The sequence below is a fragment of the Eurosta solidaginis genome, chromosome 2 (assembly GCF_040869045.1).
Source record: "Eurosta solidaginis isolate ZX-2024a chromosome 2, ASM4086904v1, whole genome shotgun sequence".
Classification (NCBI taxonomy): domain Eukaryota; kingdom Metazoa; phylum Arthropoda; class Insecta; order Diptera; family Tephritidae; genus Eurosta; species Eurosta solidaginis.
In genome coordinates, this window is record NC_090320.1 from 56,487,857 (window position 1) to 56,508,399 (window position 20,543).

The 20,543-nt window shown below is 41.7% G+C and overlaps 1 protein-coding gene across 1 annotated transcript; it reads right to left on the reverse strand.

Moving 5' to 3' along the window:
- Positions 1–209: 209 nt before the first annotated feature.
- Positions 210–20,543, reverse strand: Bdp1 (transcription factor TFIIIB component B'' homolog Bdp1). The gene is made up of 3 exons (XM_067765382.1): positions 19,640–20,543; positions 18,550–19,547; positions 210–4,251 (listed from the first exon to the last, which is right to left on the reverse strand). The coding sequence occupies exons 1-3, from the start codon at positions 20,376–20,378 to the stop codon at positions 3,352–3,354; spliced, it is 2,637 nt and encodes an 878-aa protein (XP_067621483.1). The 5' UTR covers positions 20,379–20,543; the 3' UTR covers positions 210–3,351.

Consider the following 20,543-nt stretch of genomic DNA (forward strand, 5'->3'; position numbering starts at 1 on the left):
ACGTCGGGTTTTGGGTTCTAGCCCAGAACAACCTGTCCGATGCACGAGACAACTATTTCTTCCTTGTTTTTCTCCCTTCAAAATCTTTAGGGAATTAACTCCCAAAACGAACAAATCAATTCAAATTTCTTATTGCGTTCGTGATACCTACTTTTCTCCCAAAACACTTTTCCCCTTTTTCGAAGTTCGTTTGTGATAGCGGGAATGGGAAATGGGAAAAAACTCCCAAGAAATTTGTGATCGTGATTGTGGGAATGGGAAAAGGGAAAAATCTCCCAAAAAATATATGTTCAGAATTGCGCTGAATATTTCTCTAACGTTAGAAACTGTGTTTGCTGGGAACTGATGTTCGTTAAGATTGCATGTACACGTTTAATAACTTTATAATATACTAGAAGACTCGGCAAACGTTGTCATGCCCTATCTGCATACATTTTAATAAGCTTTTTCCGTCTGACTCTGCCCCCCCCCCCCTCCTTACTTTTTCCTAATCCTTTTATTCACTCCTCCCTCCGTCTTTTTAGCTTCATCTATCTCCCTCTTCGTCTCATTCTATCTCTTTCTCAATCTCCTACTCCTTCTCTCTTTTCCCTTCTCTCAATTTCTTCTCATTCTTCTGCATCCCTTATTGCCTGTCCCAGAGGGTGGTATGTATTTTATTCAAGTCCCAGTCCCACCGAGTCTCAGTCCCAGTCCTAGTCCTAATCCCAGTCCCAGTCCGTCTCTGGATAATAAATTACTCTGTACTAAAGCACTCATCAACAGCTATCTTTTGATATCCATATTGTATAAACACTGTCTAGGCATTAACTGGCCCACGTTTTGGCCTATATCTCGAGACCGTAGTCACCCAGGGGTATGAAAATTACCCTCTACACAACTAAAGACTCTCCTGAATTAAACAAAATTTCATAATACCTCTAAATCTCGGGCCCCCTCGGAAAGCCCCCACCCTCTCGGCGGGCCTGGTGATGTGCTATACTTGATATCATTCGCTATAATATTTTTTATTGATAAGCAGGTTGTTTAATTAAACACCAAGCAATTACACGGAAGTATATCCGCACCACCTGAACATATGAGTGCCACTGCGTATACGTAACATTTTATTATTACGTATAAACAAATAAAAAAATTTGCAATAAAATAATATTGCGACTATAAACAGAGATATAATCTATCCTATCTCTCAAGTTAGATCAAACTACACACGGGGTGCAAAACAAATTCAAAATCGGTTCAGTAGTTTAAGAGTCCATCGCGGCCAAAAATGTTGTGACACGTGTTTTTCATATATTAAGATTTTATTTTTTTATAAATAATGGGTTAAAATATATACATATATACAAATCAGTGCTATTCCTTCTCTAGAAAGCGTAGAACAAATACTCTGCATGTTTTTTGAACCAAATTTAAAACACTCACGCAACACTTATAATAGTAACTTTCGTTGTTTTCATACATTAAAAAAGCAATTAGGGCAATCCCCGCTTAATTCGTACAAATAAACAACATTGGTTAATTCTTGTAGTTCTATAAATAGAACAAAACCAAAAATACCGGTTTCTTTGAAACCGCCAGTAACAAAAATCACAACGTTTACACATGATTACATACAAAGTATGTACTGTGAAAAAAGAATAAAATATGCAAGAACGGTAATTGAGATAAGTTTACAACAACTAATGCGGCAGTTACTCACGAACGTACGTACCAAAAACGTGTCAGCTGACACGACCTATCTTATGAGTGTGCAATGTAAACGAAACTCACCGACGTGCAACGCCCGTACGTACGTAGCCCGGAACGTAGAAATCAAAACAATTTTGATTTTTTCCGTAAGAACGTGTCAGCTGATCGCTCTCTCACTAGACAGAGTTGCCTAGTACACTTTTGTGCGGTAATTTTTGACCGTTTGCAGTTTTATGCGAAAACACCTAATTAAAGTTTGAAAAATTGTGAAAATAATTCGAAATAATTATGTGAAAGTGCAGATTATAAATATGTAATCTATTTATACTTATTTAATATTTATTCCGGCCTTTTACAATATCAAAAATTAAATTGGAAAAAGTTCAAGTTTCCATAAGCATGCATGCAAAATGGTCAATGGCAACAGTGCTTATCTGTAAACAATACACACACAAATATGTTATGTACATGTACACAGACGCACACATTAGGGGGACTCATGAAAGCATATAAACTTATAAGGTGTAAAATTATATCCATTTACACACGCTGTTATATGAACGCACCTAGTAATACTCTTGATAAACTTGATTGTTTATCAGCTGTATTATTGCCAAACAAAATTTTTTTGATTGTTATACAAATTAAAAAATGCTAAGATTAAGTGAAAAATCAAAACTAAAACACCTTTACTTGCTGATGTTGGAGATTTCTGATGAAAATGCCTGCTGTAATGTCTGCAAGGTTGCATTCCTTTTAGTTTATCACGTTTACACAATGAAATATGCGCGTAAATTTATACAAATTGTGTAAATGATTTTTCATACAAAATTTGACAGCTCGTTTACGCACTAGATAAATTTATACGTTTACACACTTTATAAGGCATTTATACGGTTACATGAGTCCCCCTATTGATTCCTACGGGCTTGAAAGTTCGGTCAAACGTGCTTCGTACGACATGTGTCCGTACGTACGGCACACGTCGATGGGTAACTTGTCATTCTTGATCTCACGTTGTTTAAAATTTTGTCAAATTATTAAATAAAGAAAAAAATTATTTTTTGTTGTTGCGTGTGTAGCATGGCGCAACGATACAAGGTGGCAGCATGGGACAGCTGATTTTTAGCTTCTTTTTATTTGATTTGATACATCAAATTACGGCAGTACGATTTTGACATTTGTCCATCGAATTTACAAAAACAAAGTACATGAAATTTTTATTTATGTTTGTAGGTATGTCACCATGCTGCCACCTTGTATCGTTCCGCTATGGTGTGTAGAAAGCTTTTAACCATAATTTGCTATTCTATGCTTTCTATGGAAAGAGAACACTTATTAAATAAAAACTGCGATTAAGGTCAATTTGCAGGGCGGCAAGTTATTTTTTTAACTCATAATTAACTTACAAACTTGTTAAAATTGATGAATTCAATACCGCATGAAAAGCTAACTCTGTGTGTGACAAAAGCATAATTTGGTGTTCTACAAGTACGCCTAACACTTGGAATTTGAAAAATTTTGGGTTCAAACCGAAAAATCTCAAATGATGTAAAAAATGTTATTCTCATTTCGGTTTGTGTTTCTGCGAATACCGAGTGTACAAAAATGTTTAATGGTTTTATGAACTAAATCATGTACATTTAAATGTAATTTGAATTAGGTCATCACAGACAAAACACTCTGCACTATTGATTCTGGTATATCCAATGGCTTCTCGCACAACTCGCCAGTGGTTTTATCTATCATATAGATTTCATTCACAACCTGATCTGCATTATCGGGATCTAATGTGGATACTAAAACTAATGAACCATCAGCCAAATCCATTAAAATTTGTTCCATATCGCATTCATCTATTTCATGTTGTGATAAAGACGCAGGTGTATCAGGCATTGTATCCATTATTTCATAATCTTCATCGTTATCATCTTCATATTCAAATGTATTAACTGTTCCATTGTCCAAATTAACAAATGTTTTAACATCAGCTTCAGATTTAGCATCAATTTTCATAAACATTTCATGATTTGTTGTTATTTCCTTATCAGTTATTTCGTCGCATAATTCTGAATTTGGTGCACTGGTTATATAGTTGCTATTCTCTTCTGCTAGTTGTGGATGTTCTAACATTTCTGTGACGTTTCTGTTTGGTGATATTTGAGAGTTTCCCATAATATTATCGTAAGCAGATTGTTCGGCTTTAACTGCTGTTTCGAAAACTTGCACTACTTCCATTTTTACAGGTCCGTTTGTGATTTTTATTGATGGTGTGTCTGGGGCTTGTGGTATTGCTGTCGTAACTGGAGCAACGTTGTTCTTCGGTTTTAATGGCAGTTTTGTGGATAATGTGGATGTAATGTGTTGTGTTGTTGTCGGTTCTGTGGAAGCTGCAGAATTGTTTAGCTGTGTGACTTTTGGTTTTTTAATGCTATCCAGTTTTTTATTTTCGGTTGTTTTGGAACGACGCCCCAAATTTCGTTTTACAACATTTTCGTTTTCGTACACTTCCTCACCATGTTTGAGTATTCGTGCTGCTTTACTGGAATCGATTTTTATCTAGGAACGAAAATTAGACGTAGTCAATATATTGTAAATTTTTGCAATTTATTTTATATATAGCAAGTAAGGAAGGCTAAGTTCGGATGTAACCGGACATTACATACTCAGCTGAGAGCTTTCAAGACAAAATAAGGGAAAATAACCATGTAGGAAAATGAACCTAGGGTAACCCTGGAATGTGTTTGTACGATATGGGTATCAAATTAAAGGTGTTAATGAGTATTTTAAAAGGGAGTAGCCCTTACTTGTATATGTGAAGGCGTTTTCGATATATCGACCAAAATGTGGACCAGGCTAACCCAGAACATCATGTCGGGTACCGCTAATTTATTTATATATACAATTACAAAGTTTTTTCTAAAGTTATATTTTGCGTCAAAAAACCAATCCAATCACAATTTTTCATCCCTTTTTTGTATTTGGTATAGAATTATGGCATTTTTTCATTTTTCGAAGTTTTCGACATCGAAAAAGTGGGCGTGGTCATAGTCGGATTTCACCCATTTTTATTACCAAGATAAAGTGAGTTAAGATAAGTACTTGAACTAAGTTTAGTAAAGATATATCGATTTTTGATCAAGTTATCGTGTTAACGGCCGAGCGGAAGGACAGACGGTCGACTGAGTATAACAACTGAGCGTGGCTTCAACCGATTTCGCCCATTTTCACAGAACACAGTTAGAAGCTATGCCCCTACCAAATTTCACGAGGATTGGTAAATTTTTGTTCGACTTATGGCATTAAATGAAAAAGGGCGGAGCCACGCCCATTTTGAAATTTTCTTTTATTTTTGTATTTTGTTGCACCATATCTGGAGATGAATGTTGACATAATTTACGCGGCGCGCGGCGTACGCCGGTGTTCTTACTTTAAAAAGCTTGATTTTTCTATTTAAAAAAATAATATTTAGGAAAGGTTTTGTTTGTATGTATTTAAGGAAATCACCGTGTTGGCCATTTCGAAAAGATCCGGGGTTTTTGCCTCAAGATCTCGCAGACCGTTCAAAAATTTTCAGGAGTAGCTCCTTGCGGAAGGATTGTCCCTCGTTCACTTACTCCAGAGAGGCTTCGAACCTAACCCCGGTCTTTGGAATTGGTACTGCTGCGTCTGCTGAAAAGAAATAGAGATACATAAAATAGTCACACTTTTGTCTGCATATCTCGTGCAAAGCGTAGTTTCACCTAGGGTTAACTCCTAATAATAGTCGCGAACACAATTTCTTTAAATCATTTGTGGCTGCTTGGCGGTCACGAACAAAGGCGACTTACGGTTGCTATTAATTGTGTATTAATACTCATGACAAATCAAAACGATATTTTAGAATGAGAGTCGACCGATTTTAAGTTGAAAATGTTTACTGCTGTTTTCCGGCCTTATGATATAACAGCTCATTATGGATGACCGCGTAGCTTCAGTTTTCAGACTAGTTCGAATGTCCACTACGTTAGGGTAGTAGCACACACGGTCATTAGTTCGACTGTCTTCGGAAAGATTTTGCTTCACCACTTTGAGTGTTCTTGCGAAGGACAAAGTCTCACCTGGTAAATATATGTGTCTACGTATTCACATTTGTAAAAGGAGCCGTAACGTGTAGTTGATATTTAAAGTTGGTTGATAGGCTATAATCAATGCAATTTACTCCAAAGGACTAGTTTTGGATAGGACCGCCAACTTTAGGAAATGTCAAACCGGGAGACTTGGGTGTTGAAGGATGAAGTGTGAAAATCAAAATTAAAATTTCAGACGCTATTGTATAATTTCGCAAATAAACAACAGATGTTTGAATGTAAGCCCAAGCGATTTTTCACACCCTTCTCATACATACATATTCCTCAACTTCAAATATGAGGTAAGAATCATTTCAATGGACTGTTTATGCCCCTAGAACCTGCTAAAGGATTTTGCATCACTGATTTCGATTATTCTTTCAGCCACGCTTCCCAAGGCAGTCGGTTCTATGTACCGGAGCGACTCGGGATTTTTCCCGACCAAGGACTGTCGTGTTTCGTCCCTCCCACAAATTGCCATCCTCCCAGCAGCTCCTTGCAGCAGGACTGCTCCATATTCTCTTACTCCAGGAAGGCATCGAATCCAATCCGGGTCCGTCTCCTGACCCCAACATCTACATCCCTCCTGCCACCTGTTGCCCCAGTGGATACCGCCCTAATATCAAGGCCTTACTCACTGGCAACAATCGCATTATCTTAGGCGATTTCAATGCCCATCATGATCTATGGCATTCAAACTTGCGGGCGGACAGTAGGGGTGAGATGTTGGCGGATCAAATAGAAGAAACGACGTTCTGCACAATAAACGGAGACGTCCCCACACGTATGGTAGGAAGCTGTCACAGCTCGCCAGATATCTCAATCGTGAGCGCAGAACTCGTAAACTGCGTCAACTGGCAGCCGATGGTAACATTGGCATCCGACCACCTGCCCATACTTATTTCGCTTGAGCGTAACGCCGACTTCATCGTCACTGAAAAACGCAATTTCATAAACTTCAAAAAAGGAAAGTGGGAAGAATATAAATCCTTTACAGACAGCCGCCTAGCTGCCCTCCCTATCCCGACTGATGCCCACCAAGGGGAGCGTGCCTTCCGTAAGGTCATTAAATCCGCCTCGGCACATTTAATTCCCGCCGGGAGAATTCCCGAAATCCGGCCCCACTTCCCGGCGGAGGCCGCAAACTTAGCGAGAGAGCGTGACCTTATAAGACAGCTTGACCCAGGCGACCCCCAAATAAGGGATATAAACCAACGCATCAGATTGCTTGTAGATGAACACAAGCGGGCGAAATGGGGGGAGCACCTAAGAGGTTGTAACCTCTCTACCGGTGTGGGTAAACTTTGGTCCACCGTAAAGCCCCTATCGAATCCGACTAAGCACAAAGACAAAGTTTCCATCGCCTTTGGAGACAAAGTGCTGTCGGACGCGAAAAAATGCGCGAGCGCTTTCTGCCGACAATATATAATGCATCCTACGGTCGACAAAGATAGACGGAGAGCCAATAGACGCGCACATAAACACAAATTCAGCGCGTCACCAATCACCATCACCGCTAAAGAGGTTGAGGACGCATTGGTCGTGCTAAACCATCCAAAGCAGTGGGCCCAGACGGCATAGCCATGCCGATGCTTAAAAACCTAGGGAAAGAGGGGTTCAAATATTTAGCGCATGTCTTCAATCTGTCTCTTTCCACCTTTGTCATACCTGAGAAATGGAAAATGGCCAAGGTGGTCCCGCTACTAAAGCCTGGGAAACCAGCTAACATACCTATCGCCAGTGGCAAAGACGCTTGAAGCCATTTTGCTCCCTTATTTCCAAGCAAATTTGCAGCTAGCCCCTCATCAGCATGGCTTCAGAAAACTCCATAGCACTACCACCGCGCTGAATGCCATTAGCACCCAGATAAATTGCGGTTTAAATCAATACCCCCACCATAGAACAGTACTCGTAGCGCTAGACCTATCAAAAGCTTTTGATACGGTCAACCATGGCTCGTTACTGCAGGACCTGGAAGGGTCTACCCTTCCCCCATGTCTTAAAAGGTGGACCGCAAATTATCTGGGTGGTCGGCAGGCATCGGTGAAATTTAGAAACGAAACATCAAAACCAAGGAGAATTAAACAGGGGGTTGTTGTTGTTGTTGTAGCGATTAGGTTACTCCCCGAAGGCTTTGGGGAGTGTTATCGATGTGATGGTCCTTTGTCGGATACAGATCCGATACGCTCCGGTAACACAGCACCATTAAGATGCTGGCCCGACCATCTCGGGAACGATTTATATGGCCACATTGAACCTTCAGGCCATCCCTCCCTCCCCACCCCCAAGTTCCATGAGGAGCTTGGGGCGCCAGAGCCTCGTCTGTTAGTGAAACGGGATTCGCCGCTCGAAGGTGAGGTTGACAATTGGGTTGGAGAAGCTCTATATTTCGCTACACAACCCCTTGAATCCCATTAAACAGGGGGTGCCACAGGGTGGTGTCCTATCCCCACTTTTGTTTAATTTCTACATATCTAAGCTACCTTCACCACCGGAAGGAGTCACAATCGTTTCCTGCGCCGATGACTGCACAATAATGGCCACAGGCCCAGGCCCAAAGATCGATGCGCTATGCAATAAAATAAACGGCTACCTCCCTGATCTCTCCAGTTTTTTCGCCTCGCGAAACCTGGCATTATCACCGCCTAAATCTTCCGCGACCTTATTTACAACATGGACGCCCCAAATGTCGACCATTTTGAACATCCACGTCGATGGCACTACGCTACCGACTGTCCGACACCCCAAAATCTTGGGTGTGACGTTTGATCAGGATCTACATTTTGGTGAGCACGCAGCCGCAATTGTTCCGAGAATTCAATTCCTCAAATCCCTCGCTGGCAGTACTTGGGGAAAAGATAAAGAAACGCTCATGACTACAAACAAAGCAATTAGCCAGCCGATTACGTGCTACGCGTCACCCATATGGTCGCCAAGCCTAAAAATCACCCACTGGAAGAAACTACAGGCCTGCCAAAATACTGCTCTCAGAATCGCCACGGGCTGTCTTCTTATGTCCCCAGAACACCATCTGCATAATGAGGCGAGAATACTCCCCATCAGGGAGAGAAATGAGATGCTGACCAAACAGTTCCTGTTGAATACCCAGAAACCTGGGCATCCCAACAGACATCTGATTGATGAACCAGCACCGCCTATGGGCTTAAGGAGTCATCTCCGTAAGCATTTTGAGGAAATACGGCACCTGAGAACCCAGCCGTATGAAGTGAAAAAACACAAGCAGGTCCTTGGTGAACTCCATAAACAGGCGTCGGACCTTTATGCCGGGAATTGCCCGGTGGATCCAGTACTTAACGAAAATTATCCAAAACTTGCGGAAGAGGAACGCATACTCCCCAGGGAAACGCGTGTCACTCTTGCTCAACTTCGTTCTGGATACTGTAACAGATTAAACTCTTACCTATTCAGAATCAACCCCGACATACAAAATGTATGCCCCGCTTGCAATGTGTCCCCACATGACACCAACCATCTCTTCAATTGTAATGTGGAACCAACGCCTCTAACACCCCTTTCCTTATGGTCCACCCCTGTTGAAACGACAAGTTTCCTTGGACTCCCGTTAGAGGATATTGATGACAATTTGTGATCGGTCGCGGCTATTAGGTGGGGCGAGCAATGCTACAACAACAACAACAACATTCTTTCAGCCAATCGCAATATAATATTTAAAAAAAAAAATCGGCACCTTTTTTGGGTATTTTGTTTTTTTTACAACTTGAGTACAATTTGAAAACAATTTGAAACGCTGTTGTTGTTGTTGTTGTAGCGATAAGGTTGCTCCCCGAAGGCTTTGGGGAGTGTTATCGATGTGATGTCCTTTGCCGGATACAGATCCGGTACGCTCCGGTAACACAGCACCATTAAGGTGCTAGCCCGACCATCTCGGGAACGATTTGTATGGCCACATTAAACCTACAGGCCATCCCTCCCTCCACACCTCCCAAGTTCCATGAGGAGCTTGTGGTCGCCAGAGCCTCGTCTGTTAGTGTGAGAGGATTCGCCGCGGATAGGTGAGGTTGGCAATTGGGTTTGGAGAAGCTGTATATTGCGCTGGCAACCTGAAGGATTGCGCTACACAGCCCCTTGAATCTGGTATTTTAGTCGCCTCTTACGACAGGCATACCTACCGCGGGTATATTCTGACCCCTAGCCCGCTGGGGGAATTTGAAACGCCTTGGGTCATTTTATTTGAATTCATTGTTCATTATTAATTTTTTGAAAAAAATATGCAAAGTGAGCATATAAATTTATTATATAACTTTTCGAAAACGCCTGTTTTTGTAAATAACTTTTGAACATTTAGAACGAGTTAAATTTCGCAATTAGTTTCTTATAACTGGCAGTTATGCGCATCCGTTGATACCACTTTCGACCATATCCGACCTATTTTCGACATGAACAATAAATGGCATAAACAGTCTTAACCGAGTAGAGAATATAGTAACGCGCCGGACGCCGCTGCCGCTGCCGCCGCCGCCGCGCCGATATTTTTAACTTTCGGCGGCGGCGTGCGAAAAACGACCCTAATCGGCGGCGGCGTATATCTCTAGTATGTATGACACGATTTGCTTGGAATTTCCTGGTTACTAGCTAATGTTCAGGAAACTGTGTTTTGACAGACATAAGGAAATTTCTTGAAATTATTATTATTAAGGCAGGACATAGGTTAGGTTATGTTGCGAGAGCTGAGCTGGACACTATGGTAACAGCTCACTACTTAGGCCGCCAATGGGCCCATTGTAATACCATATACGGTCTCAAAGAGGACACCTACCTTGCCTAAAGCGGGTCGAACCACTTCGTGGAATTTATATATTTTGCTAGAGCCTTGACTTCATAACTAGAGACCTCAGCAAGGTGATGTGGAAAAGGTTTACCAAGGATGGCCAACCTACGCCTACTAAGCGCTGGACATTCATAAAGAAGGTCCTGGACACTCTCCTCCTCTTCTGTACATCTGTAGCTGCGACAATAGTTGAATGTCATTACCCTCATGCTAGCACCATGCATGACTATTAAAAAATGCCCTGTTAGAACCCTTTGTAGGGTTCTTATTATTTGTATTTTAGTTACTTCGAACTTTGTAATTTGAAAATGTTTTATCAATTTTTTTAATTTTCAATATTGATTTTTCAATTTTCAAAAAGTTTTATTATTGTGAAAAATAAAAAATAAAGAAAGAATTTGACGCATACATTTAAGCGTTTTAAAAAATATAATTTGAAGTTTTGTTATAAAATAATACGTGGTTTCAATCACCACACTGGCGATCCTGCCAGGAGCTAATAATTAAATAAAAAAATAAACATTTTTGATGTGTGTGCGATAAAGTAAAAAATCATGCTTTTAAAGTCGTTTTGGCAGCACCCAAAGATCCAACCTTGGGGCGATTGCAGTGCAGTTAAACTTTTGCATTTTAACAAATCACAACAAGATAATAAGATACAAAAACATGCGTGACAAGAACGAACAATACCAATACCAGTGTGGTGATTGAAACCACGTATTAATTTATAACAAAACTTCAAATTATATTTTTTAAAACGCCTAAATGTATGCGCCAAATTCTTTCTTTATTTTTTATTTTTCACAATAATCAAAATTTTTGAAAATTGAAAAATCAATATTGAAAATTAAAAAAATTGATAAAACATTTTCAAATTACAAAGTTCAAAGTAACTAAAATACAAAGTTAAATAAAAATAATAAGAACCCTACACCCTTATCAGGGACGATAGAACTGATTTGTTTAAAATCAGAAGCGCTCTTGTGCGCCCCTTGTCATATGAGGACCAGGTTAGCCTGGATATCTCACACGATGATATGGCTGACCATAGTCCATTTGCAATTCTTATAGTGCTTGTGTTCACACGATGCCTGAAAGTGGCCACGGGTATACCTACCGAATCATTTCCCGGAAGGATACGGTCGGTGGTGCCTCTTCTGGCCTTCAATATCCCTGTGTCCAGGTACCCATATAAGGCTGATACTGAAGTGCTGAGCCATCTCGTTAAGAGATCTGCGGCATTCAATGACCGACTTTGCTGTTGTTGTTGTTGTAGCAGTGCTTCGCCCCACCTAACAGCTGCGACCAATCACAAATTGTCATCAATACCTCTAACGGGAGTCCGAGGAAACTTGCTGTTTCAACAGGGGTGGACCATAATGAAAGGGGTGTTAGAGGCGTTGGTTCCACATTACAATTAAAGAGATGGTTGCTGTCATGTGGGGACACATTGCAAGCGGGGCATACATTTTGTATGTCGGGGTTGATTCTGGATAGGTACGAGTTTAACCTGTTACAGTATCCAGAACGAAGTTGAGCTAGAGTGACTCGCGTCTCCCTGGGGAGTAAGTTTTGGGTACTGTTCTTTGAGTACTGGATTCACCGGGCAATTCCTGGCTTAAAGGTCCGACGCCTGTTTGTGGAGTTCACCAAGGACCTGCTTGTGTTTTATTTTGCTTCATACGGCTGAGTTCTCAGGTGCCGTATTTCCTCAAAATGTTTACGGAGATGACTCCTTAAGCCCCTAGGCGGTGTTGGCTCATCAATCAGATGTCTGTTGGGATGCTCAGGTTTCTGGGTATTCAACAGGAACTGTTTGGTTAGCATCTCATTTCTCTCCCTGATGGGGAGTGTTCTCGCCTCGTTATGTAGATGGTGTTCTGGGGACATAAGAAGACAGCCCGTGGCGATTCTGAAAACATTTTTTTTGCAGGCCTGTAGCTTCTTTCAGTGGGTAATTTTTAGGCTTTGCGACCATATAGGGGACGCGTAGCACGCAATCGACTGGCCAATTGCTTTATATGTGGTAATGAGCGTTTTTTGTCTTTTCCCCAAGTACTGCCAGCAAGGGATTTGAGGATTTTATTACGGCTCTGAATTTTCGGAACAATTGCGGCTGCGTGCTCACCAAAATGTAGATCCCTATCAAATGTTACACCCAAGATTTTGGGGTGTAGGACAATCGGTAGCGTAGTACCATCGACGTGGATGTTCAAAATGGTCGACATTTGGGACGTCCATGTTGTAAATAAGGTCGCGGAAGATTTAGTCGGTGGTAATGCCAGGTTTCGTGAGGCGAAAAAACTGGAGAGATCGGGGAGGAAGCCGTTTATTCTGTTGCAAAGCTCATCGATCTGTGGGCCTGGGCCTGTGGCCATTATTGTGCAGTCATCGGCGTAGGAAACGATAGTAACTCCTTCTGGTGGCGAAGGTAGCTTAGATATGTAGAAATTAAACAAAAGTGGGGATAGGAAACCACCCTGTGGCACCCCTTGTTTAATTCTTCTTGGTTTTGATGTTTCATTTCTAAATTGCACCGATGCCTGCCGACCACCCAGATAATTTGCGGTCCACCTTTAAAGACATGGGGGAAGGGTAGACCCTTCCAGGTCATGCAGTAACGTGCCATGGTTGACCGTATCAAAAGCTTTTGATAGGTCTAGCGCAACGAGTACTGTTCTATGGTGGGGGTTTTTGATTTAAACTGCAATTTATCTGGGTGCTGATGGCATTTAGCGCCGTGGTGGTGCTATGGAGTTTTCTGAAACCATGCTGATGACAGGCTAGTTGCAAATTTGCTTTGAACTAGAGGAGCAAAATGGCTTCACGCGTCTTTGCTACTGGCGATAGGAGAGATATCGGGGATACGACTCTCCTATTTTAGCTGGTTTCCCAGGCTTTAGTAGCGGGACCACCTTGGCCAATTTCCATTTTACGGGTATGACAAAAGTGGAAATGACAGGTTGAAGACATGTGCTAAATATTTGAAACCCTCTTTCCCTAGGCTTTTAAGCATCGGAATGGCTATGCCGCCTGGGCCCACTGCTTTGGATGGTTTAGCATGACCGGTGGCATCCTCAACCTCTTTAGCGGTGATGGTAGTTTGTGACGCGCTGAATTTATGTTTATGTGCGTGTCTGTTGGCCCTCCGTCTATCTTTGTCGACCGTAGAATGCATTATATATTGTCGGCAGAAATCGCTCGAGCATTTTTTCGCATCCGACAGCACTTTATCGCCAAAGGCGATGGAAACTTTGTCATTGTGCCTAGGATTCGATAAGGACTTTACGGTGGACCACAGTTTACCTACACCGGCAGAAAAGTTACAACCACTTAGGTGCTCCTCCCATTTTGCCCGCTTGTGTTCATTCACAAGCAATCTGATGCGTTGGTTTATATCCCTTATTTGGGGGTCGCCGGGGTCGAGCTGTCTTATAAGGTCACGTTCACTCGCTAAATTTGCGGCCTCCACCGGGAAGTGGGGTCGAATTTCGGGAATGAAACGTGCCGAGGCGGATTCAATGACCTTGCGGAAAGCACGCTCCCCTTGGCGGGCGTCAGTCGGGATAGGGAGGGCAGCAAAGCGGTTGTCTGTAAAGGATTTGTATTCGTCCCAGTTTCCTTTTTTGAAGTTTATGAAAGTGCGTTTTTCTGTGACGATGAAGTCAGCGGTACGCTCGAGCGAAATAAGTATGGGCAGGTGGTTGGATGGCAATGTTGCCATCGGCTGCCAGTTGACGCAGTTTACGAGTTCTCCGCTCACTATTGAAATATCCGGCGAACTGTGACAGCTTCCTACCATACGTGTGGGGCGTCTCCGTTTATTGTGCAGAACGTCGTTTCTTCTATTTGATCCCCCAACATCTCACCCCTACTGTCCGCCCGCAAGTTTGAATGCCATAGATCGTGATGGGCATTGAAATCGCCTAAGATAATGCGATTGTTGCCAGTAAGGCGCTGATATTAGGGCGGTATCCACTGGGGCAACAGGTGGCAGGAGGGATGTAGATGTTGATGATTTCTAGGTTTGCATCGCCTGACCAGACAGATAAGCCTTGACGTTCTAAGACACGGTCCCTGTGGTCGATGCCGGGATCAAATCTATAAATCTTATAAAATAAAGTCGCTAAATGCCATGTATGCTCATAACTTCACACAGAATGCTCCGATTTTAAAACGGTTTTTTGCATTTGAAAGCTTAGCCACGTGAGATGGTACAGTTAATATAATTTGAAGATATATATTATAGGGGCGTGGCAAATTGCCAAAATGTAGCAAAAAATCATTAAATTTTTGTTTACACAGCTATAACTCATAAACGGATAAATGGATTTCAAAAATTCTACTTTTCAGTAAAACTTTGAAATATTTACCTTCGATCTGCATAAAAAAAAAATACTTGATTCCTTTCTTATATCAGCCAAATTGTTTACACAAAAGTAACATTTTTATCAAAAAATGCGTATGTATGTTTGTTCGCTGTGACCTGTCCGCGCTAATTACTTTTGAGTGAAGCTTGATGCGACACATACATACGTACATATATAGCATTCGCTGCGTTATTTAACTTCGGGCGTGGGTTTATAGGTATATATGGATGTACATCACTACATAGTATAAAACAAAGTCGCTTTTTCTGTCCCTATGTCCTTTTGAATGCTTAAACCTTTAAAAATACGCAACGGATTTTGATGCGCTTTTTTTAATAGATAAATAGTGATTGAAGAGGAAGTAACGGATGAACATATTTGGCTGAAAATTGGTGGAGGGGTAGCTTAGAACCAGGAGACAGGCATAGGCTAATTTTTATCCCGTTCTGGATAGGGTCTTGAGATCAAAACGTGGACGTGGGTAATCCTGGGGTATGATTGTACAATATGGGTATCGAATGAGTACTTTGATACGGGGTACTTTTCGTACCCGCGGGTAACTAGGGTCTCGAGATATAAGCGAAAAAGTGGACGCGGGTACCCCCCTAGAATGTGTTTATAGAATATGGATAACGAATGAAAGCTGTTGATGAGTGCTTTAGTACAGGGTAGTTTTCATACCTATTGGTGACTAGGGTCTCGAGATTGAGGCCCAAACGTGGACCCGGGTACCTCTAGAAAGTGTTTACACAATATGGATAACAAATGAAAGCTGTTGATGAGTGCTTTAGTATTTGTGAAGGGTCTCGAGATATATGCCAAAATGTGCATCAGGGCAACACTAGGATGTGTTTTTACATTATGGGTATCAAATTGAAGCTGTTGATGAGTGCTTTAGTACAGAGTAATTTGTACACCGCTGAGTGACTAGGGTCTCAAGATATGGGCAAAACCTAGACCCGGATACCCCTAGAATGTGTGTGTAATATGGATATCAAATGAAAGTTGTTGCTGAGAGCTTTAAAGTAATTTTCAGAGATAGACGGAAAAAGCTTATTAAAATGTATGGAGATAGACCAAATTTAGGGCAGAACAACGTCTGACGGGTCTGCTAGTATATGATATTGCACAGAGTGGTGTATGATAAACGCGAGGCCGCCTCCATTTCCGCTCCCGCGATCTTTTCTGTGGACATTATACCCAGAACAGGTCTGCAGTGCAGATCTTGCTGTGAGTTTAGTCTCTTGAATCGCAGCAATGCGGATGTTGTGCCGCTTCATGAAATCGACTATCTCCGCGATCTTCCCAGTTAATCGATTACAGTTTAACTGCAGAATTCTGAAGTGCATAAGGGGAGACGTGGCCACTCTAGGAGTAAGTGACGGGTGACTACGCCTGGGTTGTGGAAGGCTAGGACGCAACTGCTGTTGTGGCCCTGGGACTGGACGTCCTTGGGTAAGCATTGGGGTACCCGGTGCATTTGGATATGCGGCCTGGCAACATGGAGCAATAAAACCCGTCTAGGGGTTGCCGTCGCGGAGACCAGAACATCTAGGAAAGTGGCACCGTCCATGGCAGGAGCTGCATTGGGCGGATGTCGCAAACATATATATTCTGTGCTGGCAAACGGTGCAAAGGGAGGTAGGGACTAAGAGTCTGTTTCCCTGACCTACACAATTGCTGCCGGAAAAGAGGGGAGGGGGGGGGGGGGGGGGGGGGATAAGACGGGGCAGGGGCTGATGCTCGGCATTGTTCCCGACTCTACTACGGAGATTGTAGGTATGAGTGGGAGCAGCCGTATGAGTTGGTGGCGCCGTGGGGCGCGAGCAGCAGCGGGTACTTGTTGTGGCTTGCTGAGCAGCGGTGCTGCTGGAAGGTAGTGGGAGGCGCTAAGGCGCAGACTACGGCACGTCCTAGGGCGTGAACAGCAAGGAGCCACAAAAGATTTATAGAAGTTACGTGGACGTCTGGTTTTGAGATCTAGCTCAGAACAACCTGTCCGATGGAACCATCCCTTACACGAGACACACTGACAAGAGTATGACCGTCCTAAAAAGATTCTTTTCCGGCAGATGCAGCAAAACCATTTCTCAGGGCCGGGGTCAGGAGACGGACCCGGATTGGGCTCGATACCTTCCCGGAGCAGGAATATATGGAGCAGTCCCGCTGCAAGGAGCTGCTGGGAGGATGACAAATTGTGGGAGGGACGCAACAAATTAAATGGGGTTACACTGAAATGGCAGTCCTTGGTCGGGAATAATCCCGAGTCGCTCCGGTACATAGAACCGACGGCCTTTGGAAGCGACCGACTTTGCGTTGTCGACGTATGAGTCCAGGGCCTTTAATGCGGCCTGGCTGTCTGAGAAAATAAACACCAGTTTACCATCCTTAGGCATAGACCCGAGATGTTTCACAGCCCTGTGTATTGCCAGCATTTCCGCTTGGTAAATAAGTGAAATGGTCAGAAGGGTGAAGGGGACTGGTAGTAGGAGGTTGTTGTTGTTGTAGTAGTGGTTGGCCTCACCAAATAGGTGCGACCGATTACAAATTGTCATCAATATCCTCTAACGGGAGTCCAAAGAAAGGTAGTAGGAGGTCGTGATACAGTCTACATCATAAGTCATAACTTTAAAAAATTGCTGTTTTTGTAAATAAAAACAAATTTCTGAAATTAGCGATGTTATTAAACATAGTGAAGTTTTTTTTTCGGTTTTTCTGTAGAGCTTTGAAATAAAGAATTGAAATACACCATTTTTATTTGAAGCGTTTTAATGAGTCGCTTGGATATCACAAGAATTTTAGAGTAGATTGGATCTTCTGTTGTTGTCGTTGTTGTAACGATAAGGTTACTCCCCGAAGGCTTTGGGGAGTGTTATCGATGTGAAGGTCCTTTGTAGGATACAGATCCGGTACGCTCCGGTAACACAGCACCATTAAGGTGCTAGGCCGACCATTTTAGGAACGTATTATGTGGCCACATTAAACCTTCAGGCCATCCCTCCCTCATGGAGGAGCTTGGGGTCGCCAGACCATCGTCTGTTAGTGAAACAGGATTCGCCACTGCTAGGTGATGTTGACAATTGGGTTTGGAAAATCTATATATTGCGCTGGCAACCTGAAAGGGTTGCGCTACACAGCCCCTTGAATCTGGTTTTTTAGTCGTCTCTTACGACAGGCATAACCACCGCGGGTATATTCTGACCCCTAACCCGTTGGGGATATTGGATCTTCTATAGTCTTAGCATTTCATATAAGTTTTGAAATGGACATGCCCTACTATATACATCCAAATACATATGTATATAGATTTTCTTTTTATGGGATATTGTTGTAAACATGGTACAATTATTCAGAAGATATTTACACAAAATGAATTTATCAATATAACTAACGTTTCGAGACTAGTTGCACTACTACGACAATTATGTCTTGGAGCTTACTCCAAAAAGATGTTAGTTAAATTTGAACTGAAGCAAAGAATATATTCCCTGGTACTTTTGTTTTCACTTCTTCTGCGCCTACGGACTACATGCTTTTCCCTTTGTTATTTTTTATTGTACCCATTTACCTTTTTTATAGTTTTCGCCTCTTGCTTTTGTATTTCCTTCCAGCGTTGTAACGCTTCTTCCTTCTCGCGTTCTTCTGTTTCTAGTTGCGTCTTTAAATCATCTATGTTAAAAAGCTTTGGATAAAGTAGCGCCTTATTAATTAGTGCTAAGTTAGTACGTTCTTCTTTTTTAAATTTAAGTTTCAAATCACGTCGCGTGCGTTTGGGAAATAGTTGGCACATTAATGAGAAATCAGTGCCAACAGTTTGTAAGCAGCGATAAAATTTAATTGTTTCTTCCGGGGGCCAGTCTTTGGTACGTTTTTGACGCCTATAAAAACCATTCATGCCAGTATTTTCATCAAGGAGTATTAACGATGAATTTGCAAGCACTTTACGCGCCTCTTGCTCTGCAGTTGTTTCAATCTCTAGTGTTTTTTCATCTAGTATCAGGTCCCCATTAGCATTTAGTTTTAGTTGTGGCACAGGCATTGCATTTGAATCATTTGCATCAATTATTCCTTCTTTGGAATCAGTTGGTGCTATTTTTGTATCAATCTCCTCTCCAATAGATTCTTTCTTAAGTGTGCATATTGTTTTACGTCTTTCCATAGGATTTGTAGTTGGATTGTAGTATATTAAATCAAACATTTTTAAAGATGCTTTATCAATATAACCATTCACTAAGCGGCAAGAGAAATCCTTGCGATGGTTTGAACGGTTGTTGTGCTCATCAATTTTACGTATTTTCGTAGCAGTTACAAATGAGTCCGAAAATGCTGAACAATTTGATTCAGTACGAATACGGCCTAGTCCCATAGTAGGAGTAAATTTGTGCGGAGTATAATGATGTGGACCTGCACCAGAGTTTGATGGTAATGGAGATTGAGTCATCGAAGCTGAGTAGTGACGCTCTCTTCGTTGAGTGGGTGGTTGCATTTTCTGGAGTGGGATTGGAAGTTCAGTTGTCTCTGTTGCGGATGTGTTTACTCGTTGTTGCGATACTGTTTCAGTTGTTGCTGAAAACAGGAAAATAGATATGTATTGGTGCAGAACAATTTTCGGCAACAAACTAAAACCCTTTATCGATATTTGCTAGTATATTACTTACTTTGATTATCCTGCGCTTGTGCTTGTACCGAGCTAGCGGCACCAACAACAACAAAGCTGTTTCTCCTCTGAAGTGAAGGCACCGGACGTATTCGCTGTATTCCTTGCTGCTTCGAAGGCGCAATAGAATTATCATCTATGTTCCTTTGCATATCTGCTTTCAATATAGTCTCTTCCATATCAGTATAAAAAACATCAATATTTGAAATGTTTTGACTAATATTACTTTTTGCGTATTCTATACTTGCGGGGCACTTAAAGGAAGTTTCAGTTAGGTTATTATTATCATTATTAGCATGAGCATCATAATCATTTTTAAGTTCTGCACTTTCCTCAGAAGAGGGGATATTAGTATGCCTTTGGCTACCGTTTTGATAATTTGCTTCACTCTCTGTAGAAAAAGCTTCTTCATCTTTTTCATTAACAGTATCAACATATTCATTTATTTCATCGCTGTGTTGTCCAAAGTTTCCATTATTTGTCCCTGTAGAATTACCTTTTGCAGGTAATGTGCGTTCATTATTTGTAAGACTAGTATCGACATTATCTTTTAGTTGCCCACCGTATTTACATTCTTTTATTTCAGTTAATTTTGACTCTTCGTAGTTAGTAGAGCTATTTGCAGATGCCCGCGGCCTCTTTTCAGCATCATCCATTGTGGAATCCCCCGTTTTATCCCTTGGCTTACGCTTTGTTACCAGTAACGCAGCTGCTTTTATACGTGGCCGGCGAAGAGCCATGATAATCTTTGCGTATAATCTATTCCCAAACAAAATATTACAATTGAATAGGGACAAGTCTACATATATGTTTAGCCAGCAAGCTTCAGAACTCTAATTTATTTATAATATTTCTATTGCCATGCTACTTTTATAAAATTTTGCCAACAAAGCAAAGACACTAAG